We start from the raw sequence: 22,908 nt of genomic DNA on the forward strand, positions 1-22,908 counted from the left end.
GGACATCTCTTCTGGACAGACTCTGCAATAGCTAGCCCTCCCTTCTGTCGCCGGCACCCCTCCATTCTTCCTGAGGTCCAGAGCGACAGGATTTGGGGGCACAAAGAGGAGCCTGTGTGTAGACTCATGCGATAGGAGCTTGGCAGAGCTGCTCTTCTGGGGATAAGTCTGAGAATTAACGAGAGCTCAAGACACTGGGTCTCAAGAAGATGGAAGCGTCCAGAGATCCTAGACTCTCCCAGGGTGACCAGCAGGCCTCACCCAGAGAGCCGAGAGCCCAAGACCAATCCTCTTCTGCCTCTAGAACCGGGGCTCAGATTGGCGCAGGCGCATGGCCTCGGGACTGGCAGGCCCAAGTCTGGTCTTTGGGCATCATTTGCTTGGCTTTCACCTCTAACACTTGCAGAATGGCCAGCAAATGAGGGACCTTGGCTTCTCACACCCAACTTCACCCCGAGGGAAGCCTGCCACAGCCCAATCTGGTGACCTCGCTTTGACCCTGAGGGCTGGTCCTGCCCCCAGGTTCTAGGAGTCACTGAGCCATCACCTGCCCCCTGCCTCAACCAGACCTTGGGAGAGGCAGATTCCTTCCAAGCAACCCATTCTGTCTCAGGCACAGTTCTAGGCACAGCAATGCGCAGGGCAGGCACATAAGTACAAAGTAAGTCTATAGCTAAGGAGGAGGCAGGGAAAAGAAGTGGCGGGGGTGATAGTCATTAGGGAAAGGGGTATGGCCAGGTTGGATGGTTTGGGAAGGCTTCATTGGCAGGGTGATGCATGGGAGTTGGGAGGTCGGGACTCGCTGGAAAAAGAGCACTCCAGGCATAGGGAACAGCATGTGCAAAGGCCCTGAGGCAGGGACATATCTGAGACACAACGAGGAGGCCACTGTGGCTGGAGCACACACAGGGGTGTGGGACATGGGGGCTCAGGTGGCAGGCAGAGGCCAGGGAGGAGATGGGCCCAGAATACGTAGGGCCTTGTTGGGGGGTGGGGGTTCGTGGAGGGCACTGCACAGAGAAGGAACAGGGCCTGCTGTATGTTCACTGCACCTCTCTGGTTCCTGGGTTACGAATGCACTGGGGCAGGAAAGGGTGCAGAAGGGGTCCCTCTGATAATCCAGGTGGCAGGGAGTGGTGGCTTGGCTGGGAGGTGGGGAAACCGGTCAGATTCTGGCTTCAAGGTCAAGTCCACAGGATTTGCTGATGGATTGTGAGCGGGAGCAGTTTGGGGCTGGGGCATTTGGGGACAATGAAGCTGCCTGTGCAGAAAAGTCCATTTTGTTGAACGGAATGAGGGAGCTTGCGTCTCTCCTTCGACAGGCGCTTTTCTTGGGCCTCTTTGGTCACGTGAAAGGCTCTACGCGACATTTCGCAAGTGTGTGGTTATCTGCACTGCTTGTCTGCCTCTGTCCAACACTTTATAACCTCTCTGCCCACAACCCGAAAGTCACTGTTTGGTGTTTCAGTTTGGGATTTGATAATGGCTCACCTGAGGGGTCTGCTGACGACATCCATCCAATTTCCAGCTTCTCACTACCTCCCTGATTCATAGTTTGATCAGCGTGTTTCTCCAGAAGTACACAGAGGTCACAAGTATTACCAAAGATATAATTTCATAAAATATTAATTGCTGGTTGGAGATCACAGCGAGGTGGGATTAAGCAGAGTCTATTAATATAGTTTGGCTAAAAGAACTATGCTATGGTTCTGAGACCCAAATTAAATGGGTTTGCAAACAGCACTCCCCAAAGAATGTAGGCTTTACATGAAAAAGAATGAAAACTATTCTCTCCAAGGTATTATGTCATGACTGCACCCACCTGTGTGCACGAGCACGTGTTTAAATGTGGAGGCACCATCCAATAGTGGGTAGTAGGTACACCGCATGAGCAACTGCTCTTGAAAAGAAATCCAGCTATTAGACACGGAGATACACAGAATGAAAAAGGACAAATGTTAAAATGTCATTTCACCCGTGGAGCACCGCTGAATGAAGTCAACCTTTAAAAGAATGTATCCACCCTACAAAGAGCCCCATGTGTCACGACAGTTCTAAGTAAGCCGTGCTGGGTCTGAAGGACAACGTCACTGGACATCCTGGCGGACTTGGACACGTGACTCACAGCTCTGGGGAGACACCCAGCTGGAGAGACAAGCCACCAGCCTAGAGAAGTACACAGAATCAACACGATTGCATAAGGGGCGCAGCTGAGAGGAAGGAATTGGGCACCTTAGGGGCTGAGTCTCCAAGGCATCTCATGCTGGAGGGCTGATAGGAAATCCCCCAAGAAGAAGACAAAGTGCAGACAGTGACGGGAAGGAGGAATCAAGGAAGATGGCCTTCCAGAAACCACCGATGGACAAAGTGTTTCAAGGAAGAGAAGGGTTTGACCTGCGTCAAGTGGTGGGAAAGAACAGCAGGGAGAAGCCACCCCGACCAAGGCAGTGACCTTGGCAAGAGCGCTCCCCTCTCCTGGCTGTGATGACCTCCAGGCCTGCTGGGAATGGGGCTGAGAAACGGCCAGAGGAGACTGTTAAGGGGAGCAAGCATTGCCAACGTCCTTTGCCGGAGTGGGGAGGTTTCTTGAAAGGACGCCTGGTGCGGGATAAGCCCTTTAGTCCAGAGAGGCTTCTCCCCTCCTCCAGGCAGCATGCCTTGAAGTTGCACACATGGGTCTCAGTGGCCCAGGGGAGAGGCAGTTGCTGTGCTCCTGTATTGGGGTAGGTAGGAAGGGGTGGGGCTCAAGGCCCTTGGATGGCGTACAGTAGCTCTTCCAGTAGCTCAACAGCTGAGTTTTGTAGCTTGCCTCCGTTTAGCAGCGACTCCTCGGTTGGGAGGACAGCTCTGGACAACCCCATGCCTTTGAGGCCCCACAGTCCACCCTCGAGGTCCCAGCTGATAACTGTGCTTCTACAGGGTTGAGATACCCAGACGTTCGAGAACTGAGCATCTTTTTTTTTTCCATAAGAAAGAATGGAAAACCAAACGATTAGTTCTGAGGTCCCCAAACTGCACGAATCCACTCATTTGACAGGCCCTGTTAGCGTTCCCGCACATCACTGTCTCAGATACACCATCACCATCAAGACTCTGGTTCATCCACATTAACAGCAACGTTTCAACCTTTCCCATGGCCTGGGTTCTTTGTCTGGTGGTTAATGATCACACACCTTCAGCTACACGAGCCGCTTTCATCACACGACCCCCCTGCCCCCAAATGTTGACAATGTCGACTAAACCGGGTTGTACTCACAGCTGCCAAATCAGACAAGCGGCGGCCGATCCGAACGTCGCAAAAACGTCGCAGTGATTTGACTTCGCTCTTTAAATCTACCATATTCTCACAGCTGTCCGCTGTGGTATCATTAACATTGTTCGGAGCTATGGCTACAATGTTTTGCCAAACCCATCCCCCCCCCCCAAAATCCCCACATGATGATGGGTGTTTTAACGCACTAACATAGCGCTCTACGCTGTCTGTGGGAGAGGTGCTTCCATGGAAGCGTCTCCCCTTTGTGTCCCCAAGAGACTCAGTGGTGCGAGACTCCCTCTCAGCTGGGCAGGCTTTTTTAAGTCGGATTTCTGGTTTGACTCTCGAGCTAAGTTATAAACACCAAGCTGACAGACATTTTTAAAATTTTACTGTTTGAAGGTTGGCACTTGGAGCTGTTCCACAACTGAGGTATCGCTATTTTCTCTGGCTTTGTACTACCCGGCCCCCATCCTTGCACACTGCCTTCTGGCCCAGCTCTTCCAGTCCCTTGGCAAATCTGGAGCTGGCCTCTCTGGATCTTGTCACTTATGTTCATCATTCCCTTCAGTCCCTAAGCACTGCCCCCCTGAACGCCCCCCCCCCCCCAATAATGGGCTTAGAGACGCTTTTGGTAGCCAGCTGATTTCCTGTTATTTCCAGTCTATCCCATCTATCCCAGTCCGTTGTTATTCCTCTTTCACCCCAACTTCTTAGGCTGAGCTCCCAGCCTTCCTGTCTCATGGGAACCCGAGTTAGGACAAAGGAATTTCTACTTTCCAGGAACAATTTGACCCCGTGTGAGAACAACATTCCTTAACAAGAGTCCTTCTACAGCAGCCAAGGCAAGTGCACGGGTTCTCCGGGCAAAAGCCAACACATTTCCCATGGATGGTCCCAGAAGGCTTCCTGGAACACACAGGCGTTGTTCGGGAGGGGAAGTGATGGGGATTGCAGAGATGGGTCCGTGCGCGGGAAGTCGATGCATTAACAGTGTGTGCAAGCTTTGTCCTAGGATCCAAGAGGGGGCATGGGAGGAGACAGGGATGCATTCTGGCCCCAGCATTATGTCAGAAATAACACACACTCCAACCTGCAAGGTGCAGAAGAAGGGATTTGAAGTCTGAGAAGAATTTGGCCATGGGCTGGGTCCCGCAAGCAGCAGAAAGTGAAGGCTTACAGGTACAGGTCAGAGTGTGGGGCCAGGCTGCATTTAGCCTGGATCAGTTAAGAGGCAGTCATAGACGGTTTGGCACGGAGGCATGACACAGGCAAGACACTCCATACCAGTGACATGGGAGACCTGGAGAGAGGGGGATCAGAGCAGTGGCCGAGGGAATGAAAGAGCTCCAGGTGGACATCAAGGCTTGGGAATAAATTGGAAGGGAAGGACCAGGGAATGGGGAGGCTCTGTGATGGTGTTGAGATGTAATGTGGAAGGTTGGGCATGGTGGGGGCTTCTGCTTTGAGATCTGGATGTGGAAGGTGTGGGAGCAGGTGTGGGAGCAGTGTTCAGGGGTACTCTGTTGGCTCCCAGCGGTACCTGGGCTCCCAGGTGGCAGAGTGCATCGGTGGGATGGTCTTTAACTCATTTTCCTTTCTTAAGGAAGACAGGACCGTCGCCATATTTTACAATATAAGTAAGGCTGTGGGGAAAAGCTGTTAGAAGGAGTAGTGGAAGGCTGGGTTGACATGTGCTGACTTGACGTTGTCTGTGGGTCCCCCAGGAAAGATGTCCCACAGGGTCTGCAGCTCAGGAATGAGGTCCTAGCTGGAGATCCAGATGTCCTATTCCTGACACTGAGATGAGATTTAAAGTCAGGAAGATAAATGGCATTAACAAGGGAGAATGCTCAGGGCCAGCAAAGCCAAGTGCACCTGGCCTGGTACATGACTCACCTTCCCAGTGGGGCTGCGGACCAAGCCACCTTGCCTCTCTGCCTGTCCTTGTCACACCCATCCTTCCCTGCCTAGACCCATGTCCACTCTGGCTACTCCTGCTCTAGGGTTTCTTCTTTCCTGCTGCCAGCTTCTCAGTCCTGGCAGCCCACAGCCCGGGGTCTATGCTAGTTTGTAAACCAGTCCTAGAGCCGAACAACTGCTTACCTGTCCAAGGCCACTGACATCATCTGGCCCAAGGGACCCGAGAGGCCCTGATCAAACCCATCATTCCTGATGGCCTGGTTAATTGGTTGACTACTGGGTTGGGGGTCATGAAAAGTAGAAACCAGAGCTTAACTAGTAAAAAAAAAGATGGAAGGAAGTTCGAATCTTACAGCTTCTATTCATTAGTGTCGGGCCTATGAACTCATCAATATGCACTAGATGCAATACAGATGCATCTCAAGAACATTGCTAAATAAAGTAGCAAGTTGCAGATGTTATGGTACCAGGCTGGAGGAGGCATGGGTGCTATCTACAGACTACTTCCGGTCCCTCCAGGCACAGGCCAGGGTTGCCTTCCCTGCTTCTGTGAGGTCAGTTGAGGGCAGGTGACTTGCTCTGGCCAGTGAGTTGTGAGCCTCGGCTTCTGTGTGGAAGCTTGAAGAGTCCCACACAAGGCACCCGTTTTCCCTCCTTCCTCTCTCTGCTTTCCTCCAAAACCAGCTCTGCTGCAAATCCCCATCCATGATAGGAAACAGAAACATCGACTGTGTTGAAAAAGAGGAAGAAGCAGGAATAAGTGGAGGAGAAATGAGTTGAAGGCAAAACCTTGGTTCCTACAGATGGATGTGCAACTCAGTGTTTCTCGGGGGTAGGGGGTGTTCGGGGACAGGTGTTGATTGTATGGATAGTAGGCACTACTGGACCCATCCATGGTATATCAGAGGTGCTCCCAGCCATGTGACACAGATTCCCCCAACCCCACATTTCCAAACTCTCCTGGTGGGGGTGCCACCAGCCCCCAAAGGACCATGAGTGTAAACGGGTCACTAGAAACAAGGGTGAGAGACAGATGGGGAGGCAGAGTGAGTCCCCAGATGAAGCCACCGAGCTGAGATGAGAAGATGACATGACTGACAACCAGACAGAGCACCCCCTAAGTACTCCAATTGGATGCGGCAAGGTTAAAGAACGTGGATTGTGTTAGTTACATCATTTCATGTCAACTTGACAGATAGAAGTGTAGGCGTGGAGTCTAGTCTGTCAATCAGGTCACAGCCTGATGGTACCTCCTTGTGGGCGTGGCCTTCTCATAAGAAGGATCCTGGCAACCTTCCCCCGCACTCTCTCTGCCTTTACCTTCATGCCAGCGAGCCACTCTGAGACATGTCAGAGCTCTGGAGATGCGTCCACCACCATTGAATCCACACAAGTTTGCACCCACCAGCCTGTGATCTTCCTGTATTCTGCCTCATTGCATGTGGCTATGTGAGTCTGAAAAGGGACTCATGGGCTAGCAGCAGACTTATGACTAATATCGGAGTTATGGACTGGTCTGAGCTGGGCTGGGAGGTTTGCTTGATATATATTAACTTCCTGATATGCAGTTTCTCTTAAACATATAGGAGCATCACAGATTGGTTTCTCTAGTCAGACCGGCCTAACACAGGGAAGACCTTCTTCACAGGAGATAGAATGAGTAACTAGCATCACGATAAACACACAGTAGAATTCCATTTGTCCTGCACGTACAGGCGAATGGACCCCCTGGGCCCTCTGACAATCTTATCAATCCCATTTGCAGACTAGGACACTGCAGGTCAGACAGGGGAGGGGATCATTTAAGGGAAGTGGGACAATGGTTTGCGGGTAGAGACATGGTCATGGAAGACAGAGGGCCCAAAGCCCAGCAGTGACAGTCTGGGGTGAGAATGGGTATAGGGTGGTAGTGGAGATGGAGACCCAGGCCTAGATGTGTGGAGAATGCCTGAGCCAATGACTCTGGAGGACAAGGCATCTGTGTCCTGGTGGGGGTGGGGGTGGGAGTGGTGTTCAGGTGTCATCTTTCACCTGAAGGCTGACTGACTATGTGGGCAGAGATGGGCAGCAGCTCCCAGAATTTAGAACCAGAAGAGAGGCTTCTGGCCTCTGTCCCTCCCCAGGCCCAAGCTTCTGGGTTCACGGAGGGTGGTCGTCAGAGCCACAGGAGGGAGGGAAGGGATCTGAGAGTGTCTGATGGACCAGAAAAGGAAGACATTAGAAGAAGGAGAGGCTGGTCTACCCACAGCTCACAGGACCGGTGGTGCCACTCTGGGGGGGGAGGGGAGTTGGGGGCGGTGATGGGTGTAGACCACCCCTCCTTGATACTGTCAGATGGAGTGACACCAAAATGACTCCAGAGTCCTTGTCCCATGACAGGGACGAGCAAGCCAGAGTTCAGAGGAGCCCCCAAGACAACTCTCAGGGCAAGTGTCACCGTCACCATGATAACACTGGCAGGGGTGGCCTGGTGACCTCGGTGGGTCTGAGAGGCAGGTCTCTACCTTGGCCACTGAGTGGGGAGGAGTTGAGGGCAGTCATGCGGGGGTGCGGCTGGGGGTGGGTACCAGGCCTGGAAGGGGCGTGGTTACGCAGCCCTGGGAGGAGGGGAGCAGTTCATGGCCAGCCTCACCCACGAGGGGTGGTATCTTGAGTTCCAGCACTGCGTGGCACTGGCTAGTGAGGCCACTGCACTGGCAGGAATTCCCCTTTTGGTTTCACTAGTGTTCCGTTTGGGCCAAATCAAGACTTGCTGGCCAGCAGGACCTGTAATCTGTAGGCAGGGGACAGTCAGGGCAGGAATAAAGCCCTCCCCTGGCACACTGTGCACCGGGGGGCGGCAGAAGGTGCACCTCTGACTGCCAGCTGACTCTCAGCAGCCCAGGCACTGAGCGAGTGAGTGAGCGGAGGAACCAAGGAGAAAAGCTGGGCCCGGAAGCCCCCGAGTCCCTGAGACCAGCTATGCCCCAGCTGTGATGTCTTCCTGGTGGCCTTGGAGAAGGCCCGTTGACAGGAGGACCCAGAAACACACCGGGGTGCTCTAACCATACAGCAGGAGCCGAAACCCTTCCCTCCCCAAATGGCGAGGCCATGCCTTTGCACCTGTGGTCCAGGGTTCCTCTGCAGAATTGGTCTTGGGATTGGGGAAAGGATGTTTCTCCCCCACACCCCTGCAAGGAGGAGTGCCCCACTACAACCACTGCAAGGTGCTCACCCTCCCTGGTTCCCTCTATTCACGGTGACAATCTACCACTGTCCCCCTTCCCATTTCCAAGTCCCTTCTCCCCTGAAACCTGGCTGGTCAGGGCACCGAAGGCTGTAGACGGGTAGCCTCAGGGAGCTCAGCAGCCTTATGGGGGAGACCCGAGTCCCCTCTTTGACTTGAAAACATGCATCTCTGAAGAATCATAGTCCCCCCTCCCCCCAGTGAGAGCCCTGCACTGGCCACTCCTCGGGATGCCCCCCAGGAGGTGAGAGTTCCTTCCCACGATGCCCCCCCTCCCGGGGTCAGGAAGGACAAGTGCTGCAGAAATGACACCAGAGACATAGACAGAGGACCCTGAGACAGACACCACGGGACCTGCTTACATACACCCCAAGTCCCAGGGAGCAAACACGTGGCCACACAGAACACAGCTTGCACAAAACTTCCACAAAGCAAGCCTGAAAGTCTCGCCCCACCCCCACCCCCCAACTCCCCGGAGCCTGGAGGCTCCCAATTTGTGAGTTCAGAGGTATTTCCATTCTTCAGTTTCCAAAGATGAGCAGCAAAGGCGAATCACCAGCAATGAGAGTCACCATATGGAATAACCGGTGAGCCAGCCCTGAGCCCTGGCGTGACAGCTGGAGGGCCTGTGTGCTGGAGGCAGAACCCAGCACCCTCAGGAAAGCCAGAGACCAGAGGCCCAGGAAAGACACACCAAAGTAGCCACGTGGGCATACAGAGGTGACCTCCAGGGAACCCTGAAAGGCAGGCAGGGCCGGAGAGACTCACCATGGAGTCCACACACTTCCAGATTCTTAACCAGCACGAGGACCCCTCTCCCACCCCCACTCCCACCCTGCACCGGAGAACCCAGCTCACTGAAGCACAGAGTGAGCTGTGAGTCCCCTGAAGGCGACGTCTGCTGAAAGGCACCGCCCGGAACCTCAGAGCCACAGGCCTGCCATTTGAGATCTCGCGGCCTCCGAACACGGCTGGTCTACCTGGCCACTGGCCGGCCCGTGCGTGCCACAGGCCGCAGAAGCTGAAAACCAAACGCGCTTCTTACCCTCCTTCGAAGATTCTGATCCTCGCCGGCTCCCCTCTCTTGGAGGCAGGAGCGTCCTCCTCCGGTTTCCCTCGCTTCTCCTCTTCCTTCTCCGCTCTAGCTATATTTTTCTGGCCTTCCGGGGAAACCAGCGAAGGGAGGTGAACCTGGCCCGCCACGGGGATGACAAAACCATCGCTGGTTAAAGGGCTCATTCTCAGCAGGAACGTAACTCTAGTGGGGAAGGCATTGGGGTATTGCATGGGCTCCAGGACTGGACTTAGGAGGCCTCGAACCCCAGGCCATAGCCCCACAACCTGCCTTCCAACCCAATTTCTGCTTTTTCACTGTGTTTGCTTAGGAGCTTGGGTCTCTCCCAGTCCAGTGATGTCTGCCCACTCCAGGGTCTCCAGTGGGTGGATCCTTTCTGGGTGAGGTTTAGTAAATCTTAAGCAGCTATGTTCTGGCAGGATTAATGACAAGAGGAGACATTGAAGCCATAATGTTCATCTAGGGCAAGCAAAGTGGCAGGAATGTGGTCCCCAGGAGGTGGGCCCAGGCAGGCAGTCTCTCTGGTATGGTTCCCTGTTACCATCTATCCTGGGGCCCTGTGTGGCATTTGACTGGATCAGCTCTCTTTTAGATCAGGAAGCTGTGGCTCAAGATCACCGAGGGCACGCAGTAAGTTCAGGGTAGAGCTGGAAGGAGAGGACAGGTCTCCAGCCTCAGGATGCTGGTTGCAAAGCCAGTACTAGAGGCTGTATCCAGGCTGAGGAGCTTGACCTCAGAATGCCTCCTGCATTTGAGCCAGGGAGGCTCAGAGCACAGTGAAGTTGTTTGATGTGCCCAGGGGGGATGCAGGTTCTAGGACAAATGGAGGCTCTACTCTAAACAAAGACCCAGGCCTGGTGGGGAGGGCTGCCATTGGCCTTGTGCTGCCAAACTAGCCTCTGCTATAATGAGATGAGGTTCTTTGACCCTCCAGATGGTGGGGGCAAGGCATGTCAATCCTTGTGTAGGAAGTAGTGATGTTAGGCTGGAGATGGGGGGCCAGTGGGGGTGGGGTGGTGGTGGTGGTGGTGGTAGTGTTAGCAGCGCCAGGAATTCGGTTCCTATCCAGCTTCATGTCACTAAAGTCACAAGGATTCATGTTGTTTTCAGCCTGTGCGAGAAGCCACCACATCTCCTGGTACTGGGGTGACCTAAGAATCACAGTCCCCTGAGTCAGCCCGGATGGAGCCAAGCCAAAGGCTCTTTGTTAGGAAAGAGGCTTCAAGCCCAGCACCACATCGGTTGCTGTGGACTAAGCTACCCTGGGGGAATGAACTCCCTCAGCATCATAGGGTCTGAGAAGCCAATGAGCTCACATTCTATCACTCAGTGATCCCCAAATGAGCTCCTCAGACTTGGGGCTTGAGGGGCACCCTAAGGGGGTCTGGGGAGCTGCTTTAGCAGAAGCCAGCTGATTTCCAGCTCCCCGCTCCCTCTGCCCCTGCCCACCGGATTTCCAGGGAAGCTGTTCCCACTCCCACCTGGCCTGTGCCCCGGGTTGCCTAGGGCATAGCTCCTGGGGTCTGGGGTATGCTGGAGGGAGCTGGTTTGGGATGAAAGTATTCACTGTACCAGTGAGCCCAGGGTTGACTTTGGCTTTTCAATACTACTATGAACAATAAGTGCACAAAGCAATTCTTGAAGGCACCCACCCTCTTGTTCTTAATCTCTGCAGCAGTGCCAGGTGGTTGCCAAAGCCATCTCCGTGGGAATGAAAGGTAGGAGAGACCTAGGCAAAGGAGTGTGGGTGGGAAGTGAACTCATGCAGATGTTTAGGTTTCTCCTGGGCTTAGCCACTGAAAAACCCTGTGACCAAACATAAACATGATAGGGTTCCTCAGACCTGCACGAGGATCGTGAGGAAGGGCCTGGAGAGGCCAAGATAGGCCAAGTCCAAAGGAATTTTTCAGAGCTGTTAACAAAGAAAGGAAGCTACCGAACGACAAGAGTCAGCTCAGTAGAATGAAGAACTGCGCTCAAATCACAGTCTAAAGATGGATTGGGCTGTACTGGGAGATTGTTTGGAGAGGGAGAGAGGGAGAGGAAGGGAAGGGAGAAGGATGATTAAAGTCCTGGACCAAGTAGTTGTATGAACGCGCTCAAACTAAAAAAAATGAACTTACTGCCATCAAGTCGATGCCGACTCAAAGTGGCCCTATAGGACAGGGTAGAATGGCCCCTGTGGGTCTGCACGACTATAACGCTCCATAGGAGCAGAGAACCCCATCTGTCTCCAGAGGAGTGCCTAGTGGTTTCAAACTCCTCTCCTTGAGGTTGGTAACCCATTCATGGTTACCCATTGGGCTTCTAATTGCAAAGCCAGCACTTAGAAATCACCAGCCAGCTCTGAGGGAGAAAGACAAGGCAGGGACAGTTCTACTCCGTCCTGTAGTCTTGTTACGGCAGTGCATAGGAATCTGGTAGGGGGAGGAAATGTGCTAGGAATCAGAGAGTCAAACATAAAGTTGACAGGCTGCAGGTTTTGTAAAGCAGTATTTTATACAAATGAGCACCAAGATCAATGAAGCCCAATTCACTTCCCTTTCTTAAATGAACCACTGAGTGTTTAGCTGTCAGACACACAGGGACATCCTAGATCACGTGAAAAGGCTTTGTGGTGAAATCTAGTTTGAAGCCAGGACCTGCTATTTACTTTAGGGATGTGACCTTTGTACTTTGTACTTTGGTGTTCTCATCTACAAAATGGTGATATGGCCCCTAACTTTCAAGGTGGTCATGACAGTCAAGATTAGCACAACACTGGAGCAGAGTAAGTGCTTACCAAGTTAGGAGTATGAATGTAATTACAATGATATCTTGGGAATGACCATGGCAAGTAAGTGCCCCTGGAGAGTACGTTGGTGATGATGAATCGCATCCAGGCACGTCTGTTTAGTGAATGTATGGAAAGTTATGGAACACAGTTTTGCTCCTTTATCTGCAATATGATTTATTTGAGGACATTTTTTTTCCTGATTTGATCAAAGCATCTGATCAGAAGCCACACCGATGAACATCTTTCGATCATCAATAATCTTTCAAGGTTATTTTCCCCTACATAAATGAGGAGACAAGAAGAAAGAATCTTTGCAGTCAGACAGGACTGCCTTCAAATTCTGGGTGTGTAAACCATTTGTCATATGTCCATGGCCTCCCTTATCCTCTGAGTCTCAGTTCTCTCAGACTTAGGCTGGAGATGGTGGAAATCAGCATGGATGAGATCAAAGGGTTCAGCAGAGTGCCTGGTACAGTCAGGCTGCTCAGTAACATATTCTTATTCCACAGATGCCAAATCAAACTAACACATCATGGGTTACATCTTTGGCCTTCTAAGGGTACACAGGTGTCTTATGTCTGATGCAAACTCGGAATTACAGAATTTCCCACTTGCTGAATTTACAGATCAGGGTGCCAGTTCATCTCATAGCTCCTGATGCAGGCTCAGATCAGAGGCAATGGAAGAGTGAATTCCCACACCTTAGTGAGGGCCTATGGCTACCACACAGCACAGATGAGTGGAACTTTGAGTGACACTGCCGCCTGTGGTAAAGAGGGATCCTGCAGCCCAGCTCTATTAGCTATGTTAAACATTCACAGAAAAGATGGAAGGGATTTTCCAAGAGCTGTTTGTGTCAAATTATAGAATTTCAGGAAATAGGAAGATTTCAAGTGGTACCAATGAGAGAATTCACAGATATGGGGGAAGGAGAAAGGTCGCAAAGGACCCAAACTACAAAGGGTATGAGCATGTGATGAAGGAGTGGTTCTAAAACTGTTGTCAGTATTTCCATTAACCAAGTTTCCAAACTAGATCTTTTTGAAGAATCACGTCTTTCTTTGCTGAAATTGTACCTTTGATTTTATAATCAAGGCCACTGGGAAAGCAGGATTACCTCATAGCTAACTTCCCTGGATTGTATCTATTCCAGTGATGCAAGGGACAACCTGACAAAGAAACTCGATGAACATGTACCCTTGTAAGGTGACCAATCACAGCTTTCAGAAGGGAAATCTTCCCATTCACCTGGCTGTGGTTTTGTAGATGGGGCTCGAGCAGATTGTGGCTTTAAGAGCTCACCAGGGTTCTTTTCTTTCTTTTTTTTTGTAATGGCGAGAACAATAAGGCTGAACTTACCTCTGTCATGCGGGGCTTGCAGGAGCTGGATGGCACAAGCCTTCCTGTCTCAGGATGCGGAGCTGTGGCCATGGTGTATGTCTCTTTGCTCACCTTCTGCTTAGACCTCAGGAGGGACAAAGCAGCTTTAGTGGAAACCCCTGGAAGGTTGGGGTTGTACAAACTTATGCACCAACCAGCGTAAACAGAGGACCTCCTATCTGCATGCTGGATGTGATTTGGCTTAATGTAGTTTAAATAGCACCAACTGACATTAGTGGTCGTGTGGAGGCTGGGGAACTGCAGTACCTTCTCTGAGTCCATACCTTCTTGTGACTTGGCTGGTCTGGGGGATGTTTCTGAAAGAGGCAGCGAGCTGGGAGGCATCTGTGGAGGGAGGTCGGGTTGTTCCTTGGAATCTTCCTTCTTTACACTCAGTGTGGGCAATGCCCTGCGGTGAGGTTTGCTAGGTGACTGGCCATATTCCTTCATGACTTCTGAGCCTGGAGCGGTCTCACGGGCTAATGTAGGGTGAGCAAGTGGAGGAGTTTCCTTCGGCTCCAATGGATCTGAGGATACACTGGACCGTGTTTCCAGCTCCCTCTGGCCCTGGCTGCCCGGGTGGGATTTCTCTGGCCTTTTCCCATCCTCAGTGCTGGTAAGCACGGCACTGCATGGCTTTACCAGCTCGAGTTTTTCATCTGCCTTGGAAGCTTCCTCTTCCTTCACCCTCTTTTGCTGCTGGGTTTCCATGGTAAGTTCAAGGCTGCCAGCTGGCGAGAGGACACGTTTGCTCCCTCCTGCTGCTGATGAACTGCCCTCCAGGCTCAGGACACTCTCTGATGACAGGGATGTGCTTTTTCTTTCTGGCAGCGTCACAGGCACTCTCAGGTAGGGAGTCGGAAAACCTCTGCTTTGTTCTTCACTTACTCCAGCCAATTGGGGACCAACCTCAAAAGCCTCTGTCCCATACACGGTTATCCCTTTGGATGGGGGTTCCTCAAATTTGGGGAGAGCCATGGTTGCTGAGCTGCCTTGGGACTGGGTGACCAGGATCTGGGAGAGGGTAGTGTACATCGCGCTCCCATAGGCCGGCATGTTGGTCTGAATGCGGACGGGCACAACCAGCGACACCATGGTGTCTGGGCAGGGGGGTGGGGCCAGCGGAGGTGCCGATGTGGGTGTGGAGGAGCTGGGCGGTAGAGGCACGGGGGGCAGTTGGACGTCTCTGCTGTACTCTGTGGTTGAGGAGAGGCCGGCCGTTCCTGATACCAGGGGGGCCAGGCTAGTCTTGAGCGGGGGCAGGTGACTTTCCACGTCACCTGGGAGCTGAAGTGAAAATTGGGATTGCAGGGGCAGGAAAAACCCCGAGGAGAGGGCTGAGGAGGCCGAGTATGGCATGGGGAGATAGGAAGGGGGCTGCCGAAAGGGGATGGTGGTGGGGTGAGGCATGAGCTGGGGGAGGTGGAGTTGGCCTGGGTGCAGAACGGTAGGTTGGAGAGGAAGAGGTGAGTGCTGAAATAAGGAGGGAGGAAGCGGGGGCATTGAGTATGGCGAGGACAGGAGACTGGACATGGCCTGGGTGGAGAAGAATTCTGAAGACTGGCCTGGCTCATGCTGCAAAAGGTGCTGGAAGGAGAAGAGGGAGACGGGAGGGGGCAGGTAGGGTTTCTCCTGCAAGGGCAGTGGGGCTATGGGTTGGGGGAACACCTGCAGTGCTTCTGTGTAGGGCGGTGTGGACCCCAGAGGAGGTCTGTCTGCCACCTGGCTCTTGTCTCCTGGGTGCTCACTGTGTGAGGTGGCTGCCATGGAGACCTGGGGCAATAAGCTTTTGGCAGATGATTTGCTGGATGAGGGCTGGGGGGCCTCACTCTCCTGTCTGCCTTTGGGGACAGCTTCCAGCTCTGCTTCCGGAGGCCTGCTCAGAGACGCTTGTCTCACCAGGAAGCACTTCCTTCTCTCTGGCGGGGCTGCCGGAGCTGGTGGAGCCGCTGGGGCTGGTGTGGAAGGGCCTGGCGAGGACAAGCTGCCACAGTCAAATGACTTGCTGCGGGTCTCAGTCATCTGGCTGGGGTGGGGCACGTTGGGGCTCTGCTCAGAGGCTGATCTGCGCATCTCTCGGGAGTGCGGGTGGTGGCTGGGGACGGTCAGCATGTGAGTGCCCAGGAGCTTGGAGCGTGGGTCTACCAAGGGCCCCAGGGTCTCCGATTTGCCATGATCTTCCCTCTCAAAGGAGGCTGAGAGGCTGGACCCACTCAGTGAGATACTGCTTTCCTGGCTTGGGCTGCGAGTCAGGGACACGGAGGACTCGAAGCTGGACTCCCCCGATGACTGGGCCATCTCTGCCAGCCGCAGTCTCTTCTTCTTGGGGGGCAGCTTTTCGGCTGGCAGCTGGGCAAGTGTCTGGCTGCGCTGGGGCCACTGGAACTCCTCTGTCTTCTCGGGCTCCTTAGCAGGTGGCTCCGGTTCCGCTTCGGGCCGATCGGGCTCCTCAGTCACCAGGATCTCTGGAACCTGGATGTTGGGCTGGCGGACCAGCCGGGGCTGCAGGGAGTGAGCCGGCCGGCCATGTGGGGCAGCTGGGGGTGATGAGAAGGGGCCCAGGGTCTTGTCTTCCCCTTCCAGGCTACTGGACTGCTCGATAGAGTCGGACTTCTCGAAGGAGCTGGTGTGCTGGATGACTGAAATCTCTTTGGACGTGGCTCTCCTCTCCATCCCGGATTCTGAACTGGAGCCTGCCTTGGGCGTCCTCGGCTGGAAGCCGGTGGGTCCCTCTAAGGGGGAAACTGATTTACTTGGCTCTGCTGGTGACTTGGTGGACTCTGCCTGGGGAAGGCTCCGGGCTGCCTCTGACGGCCCGGCGCTGCCGAACTGCCCTTTCGTGGTCTCAAAGGCAGGTGGCTCTTCCTCGTCACCCAGACTTTTCTCTTTCCGCCGCTTCCTCAGGGGAGTCAGCTCCAAGGTGGCCCCGAGCTTGTAATGCAGCATCTGGGACCAGGGCTCCTGCTCGGCCGGACTCTTCTCAGCGTCCGAGGCCGTGGGGGCACCTACGGAGACGGGCTTGGGTGTCGGAAGCTCCGAGCAATAGTACTTCTTATGGGCTTCGTAATTGTCCCTCTTCTTGTACCGAGCACCACATATGTTACATTCATAGACCATCCCTTTTGTTTTCAGTCCTTTCTTGGTCTTTTTGGCGAGATCGCTCTCCTTGGGTTCCAGTTCTTCGGTGGGTTTGGAGGCGGTGTCTTTCTTGCTCGGTCCAGCCTCCTCCGAGCTGTACTCGCCCCCCAAGGGGAGTTCGATGGCCGGTTGGCGCCTCAGCATCCGGGGGTGGGAGGAGGTCAACAGGTGACTGCGGCTCAGGGCGTCGGGGTCGGTGATGTGGTCATCGAAGGAGTAGCTCCCTCGGAAGGTGGGGTGTGGGGTGCGGAGAGTGCAGGCAGCCGAAGGCATTGAGTGACTTCTCAGGAGAGGCACAGGGGGGGTGGTGGGGGGTGGGTGCTGGAGGCTCAGCATCGATGCTTCCGGCTTCAGTTTCTCGCTGTGTGCTGCCGACGGGGCTTCTCGGTAGAGACTGGCCTTGGGGGACTCCATGCTGCTGCGCCGAGACAGCGAGCTCCTCCGGGGCTTCACGCTGTCGATCTCGCTGGTGTCCACCACGGCCTCGTTGATGGTGATGAGTTTGGTGATGTGCTCGATCACCTGCGTCCGGGGCACAGACAAAGGCACCAGGCTGGGCTTGTCTTCGGTGGACAGGGGCAGGAGGGGCTGGGTGGTGCTGGCCGTCAGCATGGTGGTCCTCTGCCCGATGCGCCCACATTTGCCGAAGATGATCTCAGCGTAGGACTTGGCGTTGGTGTTGGGAGGGCTGACCTGCTGCTCGGCACTCTCGGAGCGGGAAAAATAGCCCGACTCAGTGCTCCCTTTGCTGCCGGGGCTCAGAAAGGCCTGCTCGTCATTCACCTTCTTCCTCTCGCTCAGGCGCAGGGCCAGCTTCTGCTTGATGGTGTGGGTGTCTTCGGGCTTCTGGCTCACGGGGTGCTCGGACGAGGGTTCCGCAAAGGGCGTGGGGTCCTCGAGAGACTGGGAGGTGCCGGACTGGGACAGGAAGCAGTGCTCATGGCTGGAGCTGTACACCCCGCTGGAAAGGAGGGGGTGCTTGGGCCTCGGGGAGGCCTCCGGGGGGTGGCTGGACGGGGCCCCGGTCTCCTCCTCGGAATCTGTGCTTTCTCCCTCTGTGGGCTCCTCGAACTCTTCACCGGGGACCCTCTCCATCTCCAGGCCCGGTGGGTACACCTCAGTGCCCATCCCCGAGGCCAGGCCAGCTTTGATGCGGTGGGCATGGGACTTCCTGTGCTTGTAGAGGTTGCTCTTGGTCTTGAAGGAGAAGCCGCAGGGCCCGCAGGGGTAGGGCCTCTCGCCAGTGTGTGAGCGGATGTGCTTCTGGAGCACGCTGGGCTTGGCGCATGGCCGGTTGCAGTACTGGCAGATGTACTTGCCCGGCTTCTGGGGCTTCTTCTCCTTCTTGTGCGCCTCTTCTGCGGGCTTTAGGGATACCTGGGAGGAGCGGGGCACAAAGACCTTGGGGATGGCAGGCAGGTCCTCCGGGGGGATGATGGAAGCATGGGAAGGCAGGAGCTGGCTCGGTGGGTGGATCCCAGGGGCCACAAAGGAGCCCGAGGGCCCCGGTCTCATGGGGTCCACCAGCTGCCACGTGGAGCCCTCCAGGAGATGCTCAGGCTTGCCGGGCGACATGAATGCTGGTGTCAGAGGGTGAGGTGGAAGCTGCGAGATGTGGACGGAGGCTTCGAGGGAGGGTCTCTTGGGGGGTTTCTGCTGCTGGCTTGGTTTCTCCTGAGAGCCTTCCCTAAGAACTGCTGAGGAGCCCGGGAAGGGCTGCGGGGCTAGGAGCTCTTGGAGGGGGCTTTCCTGGGTGGCCCCGGGGGCACCACCTGGGTACAGGGTGCCGGAGGAAACACAGGTCTGGATGGCCTCTCCTTTGGTCAGCCGCTTCCGGGGACTTCCCTCAGCCTTCTTGGTGCCCTTGACGCTTTGTTCGGGATCCATGACCTCCTCGGAGACTGGAGATACTATTCAGGGAGGGCTGGGGTGGGCTGCATTTATGGGGAAGCTAAGTGATCCAAGGAGGCGCCTGGCTTTTGCCACATTGGTCAAGCGCTGCAGAAACCAGACCAAAGACAGCTTCGGGAGGGTGCTTATTTGTTTTGTTTTGTTTTTGTTTTTTTTGCAAGTGTCACTGGCTGTGAGTGGACTCAGAGCAGGGCATCAGGGCCCGGACCATTCCGATCGTGCATCATGACTCTCTACTTTGCAGACAGAAAACGCACCAGCAGTTCCTGCCTGAGTGTCTGTCTGGGAAACGTCACGGAGGATGTCAATATTGCCATTGTATTACTTCAGTGGGCAGTGGCAGGTGTCCCCCTGGAAGTCCCCTGTGTGCTATGCAGACTGTGGAAGGTCGGAGACGTCTGTGTCCGTGGCCCAGTCATCTCTGGTTCTGGCCTGAAAGAAGCCACTCTGGATGCCGAGGGTGGCCTCGTTCTGGTCTCTTCTCCTGTCTCACCCGGAGCTGGAGGTCAATGGCCGTCGAGGAGAAATGAAGCTCTTCTGCAGGGATCGGGGCCAAGCAGACACACACAAGAGAGAAGAGCGTTACTACGACTTGCCCACTGGGTACGCAGCGCGGACTCAGCATAACTCTGGCTAACATTCCTAACAGTTTAACCAGGAAACGCAAACAGAAATCCAAACTCCCCAGCTTCCTGTACCCCAGGGCCCACACTCTCCATTCTGCTTTCTTGTGGGGCTGGGGTGGCTGGCCGCCTGCTATGGCTCTGAGGCCCATGGCGGTGTGAGGTGCTGGGAGCAGAAGGCGGGGCAGGGTTCTGTGACGTGAAGGGCAGTTAAGAGACAAGAGGCCCCAATGTCATTTCCTGCCCTGGGGTGGACTCGTGTGCCTAAGTTCGAGTCCCGGGGTAGTGCAAATAGCTCAAGTACTTAGCTGGGAACCAAGCTGCTGACCAAAAAGTAGAAGAGTGAAGTCCCCACAAGGGGCACCTTGGAAGAAAGACGTATTGATCTATTTTTGAAAAATCAGTTACTCAAACCAATAAAGCCCCTATCTGCCCTATTCTACTACTGCACACACGGGGTCCCCATGAGTGGGAATTAACTGGTAGCAACTGGTTATAACTCTGTCACCACTTAACCTCCAACTGGGCGACATCAGCTCCTGCCTCAGTGCGCCTCCGGGTCACCGTGGGTCCAATGAGATCACGGGTGTAGATGCTGCTGTTCCAACACTGGCTGGTGGTGGAGGTGGTACTGGTGGGTTAGTTGGCTCCGGGCTTAGTATTAATCTCTATCTCACCCTGACTTTGAAAGGGCCCTCGAGGGGCTCAATCACTCAGCATCGTTTCCTCCGGGTTAGTCCTGAGGCCATGCTTCAGGGTAAAGCGGAAAGGACAGCGCTCTCGCGACCTCTGGAAACTCAGCTTAACACAGCTGTGGCCACCTGATTGGACCGTGGTCTGGCAGGTTCCTCCAGATTTGCTGCCTTTCCAGAAGGTCAGTGCCTCAGGGATTCCCTGGAAGTTGCTTAAAAGTGGGAGCCTTACCAAGCTGATGGAAACACTTGTTCTGAATGGAACCTGCTCCCATGAGCCTCCTCCCAGGCACAGCTGGAGGCTAGTCTGCCTAGGCCGATCCCTTTCACTCAGGAGCATGGTCGGTTTTAAAGGCCGCAGTGGTGGGCTCTGTCTCATTCAAACCCTGTACTTTCCGAATGAGGAGACAGGGGACCATGGAGGGAAGGTGGCCTATGAAAGGGCCTATGGTTCCTAAGAGGCAGCGCTGGTTCCTGAACCCAGGCCTTCTGTGACCAGAGCTCATTCTCCAGCCGCCCCCTCAGCTGTCCATCCATTGGGCGAGGGCCTGGTCGAGTGACCTGCGTCCTTGTGAACGCCTTTCTTTCCTCCAATGCAGCCAGACCTGCTCCTCTGACACCAGCCGCCCTTCATGCCCCCGCCTTGATCTCCACCAGGCATGCGCTGATACTGACTTGAAGAGTTCACGCTTTGCCCTTCAATAGAGGAGCTCAGAAGACAGACTCATCTGTGAGACTCCAATAAGGTTCTGACACGGCAGACGCTGTAACCTGCCGTGAACTAAAAAGACACCTTTTCACCTTTTCCGTTTCCTCCTTGTGCCTGTTTCTTTCCTAGCTTGGTTCTACTGGGGATTGAAGGTAGCTTCCCACAAAATCATACTAATAAAGTAATGATAAATAAATACAAGAAAACTATCACGAAGCATAGCAAGTCAAAGACACAGGAAGCTATAAAGATGGCAAGAAGTCAAGAGTGGAGGGAAGACTAACCATAACAAACACAATGCCTGTATACTCCGCCCTAGGGCTTGCAGTGCTTCCGTAATTCAGCTTTGGGTTTATATCGCTTTCTTTTCTTTTCTTTCCCCACTGTGCAGCCTGCTTCAGTGCCTGAAGCCCATGGGGTAAAGCCAGGCAATGGTTCGGGGTTACAATTTTCTTTGGCATGGGACACAATGAGAAGCCCATGGGAGCAGACCTGCCAATTTATATAGCTTTCTGGGAGCCAAGGAGAGATGGGAGATAGGCTCCATTACAGAGCCCTTGAAGTAGAAAGAAAGAAACATCTCTTCCTGTGGATATGTCCCCTGCAGGAAGCAAAGGGTGGCCCACAAACACCTTTCTCACGTGGTACTTCAGAGCGGGGCAGTGAGTGGTGCAGGGGATCACGTGTGTCTTCACTGAAACCCCTCCAGCAAACGCAGTGATGGATTTTGGTCCATGGGAAGCCACAATACAACTGACCAGTTACATGTCTACTCTGGCGAGAGTGATCAGCTCTTAGGCAGAAAGGTCATCCTCCCAGATAGGGCTGAGGGGTGGGAGGAGGAGTAGGGGAGGAAACCAAACACATCACATCACAACAGGGCGGCTGTAGTAGATATCATTCAAGCTGAAATACACATTTCCACATAATTATGATGAAACAACAGAAATAAACCAGGGTTGTCCCAGGTAAACTGGGATATGTGATTGGCCCTTATAATCAGCATTTCTATTGAAAGGTTCTATGGGCAAAATATTGAATGATGAAGGAAGCATCAAAGAAGATGGAATGAACGCACAGTTACTGTACCCACAAGAAACTAGCCAACATTCCATTATTTCAGGAGATAGCATATCAGCAAGAACCAATGGTGCAGATGGAAGAGTCCGAGTGGCACTGAAAGCCCTAGCCAAAAACAAGGTTACAGAAATTGATGGAGTACCAATGGAAACATGTCAATGGCTGACGAAGCACTGGAAGCACTCCTTCGTCTAAGCCAGTTAATTTGGAAGATAGTTACTTGGCCAACTGGCTGGAAGAGATCCATATTTGTACCCATCCCAAAGAAAGGTGACCCAACAGAACGCTCCAATTATAGAACAATTATCTTTGACATCACATGCAAGCAGAATTGTGCTGACGATCATTCAATAATGGCTGCGGCAGCATATTGACAGAGATCTGCCAGGGGTTCAGGCCGGATTCAGAAGAGGACAGATAGATAGATCTTGGTTTAAAGAGAGAATGTCAGAAAGATGTTCACTTGTGTTTTATTGACTAGGCAAAGACATTAGGCCTTGTGGATGATGACAACGAAGCGTATCCTTGAGAAGAAAAGGAATCCCATATCCCTAGTTGAGCTTGTGTGGAACCTGTACGTGGCTAAGAGGCAGTTTTGTGGACAGAACAAAGGTTTAAAATCAGGAAAGGGGGTCATCAAGGTTGCCTCTTCTAACAAACTTCTTCCATCTGTATGCTGAACAAACCACCAGGGAAGCTGGGTGATCTGGAGACGAGCCTGGCCTCAGGGTTCGGGTTCCAGGAAGGTTGATTAACAGCCTGTGGTGTGCAGGCACCACACCTTGCTTGCTGCAAAGTGAAGATTTGAATCACTTGTTGATGGTGACAAAGGACTGTAACCGTCAGAATGGATTACAGCTCAATGTAAAGAAGAGCAAAATCCTCACAGTTGGACCACTAGATCTCAGCACAGTCAAGGGGGGAAAAGATCGAAGTTGTTAAGGAAATCATCTTGCTTAGCTCCACAACCAGGAACTCAAACAACACATTGTATTGAGTAGATGGATCTCCTGAACAGGACCTCTTTAAAGCCACGAGGTTACTTTGAGGACTAAGGTGCGCCTGACTCAAGCCAAAATATTTTCAGTCACCTCATCTGCCTGTGAAAGTTAGACACGGAAT

At 53.6% G+C, this 22,908-nt stretch overlaps 1 protein-coding gene and 1 non-coding gene across 2 annotated transcripts in view; both read right to left on the bottom strand.

Moving 5' to 3' along the window:
* Positions 1–22,908, bottom strand: part of HIVEP3 (HIVEP zinc finger 3) — a 98,931-nt gene that overhangs the window by 39,416 nt on the left and 36,607 nt on the right. Inside the window, exons 2-3 of the mRNA XM_075554634.1 lie at positions 13,613–19,219; positions 9,448–9,593 (exon numbers count right to left, since the gene is read on the bottom strand). Of these exons, the coding sequence (XP_075410749.1) occupies positions 9,448–9,593; positions 13,613–18,658 (5,192 nt within the window). The 5' untranslated portion in view covers positions 18,659–19,219. The remainder of the gene's footprint in view (positions 1–9,447; positions 9,594–13,612; positions 19,220–22,908) is intronic.
* Positions 21,088–21,219, bottom strand: LOC142437754 (small nucleolar RNA SNORA42/SNORA80 family). The gene has a single exon (XR_012782276.1). It is a non-coding gene; the product is annotated as a small nucleolar RNA SNORA42/SNORA80 family (small nucleolar RNA).

The sequence above is a fragment of the Tenrec ecaudatus genome, chromosome 1 (genome assembly GCF_050624435.1).
Source record: "Tenrec ecaudatus isolate mTenEca1 chromosome 1, mTenEca1.hap1, whole genome shotgun sequence".
NCBI lineage: Eukaryota > Metazoa > Chordata > Mammalia > Afrosoricida > Tenrecidae > Tenrec > Tenrec ecaudatus.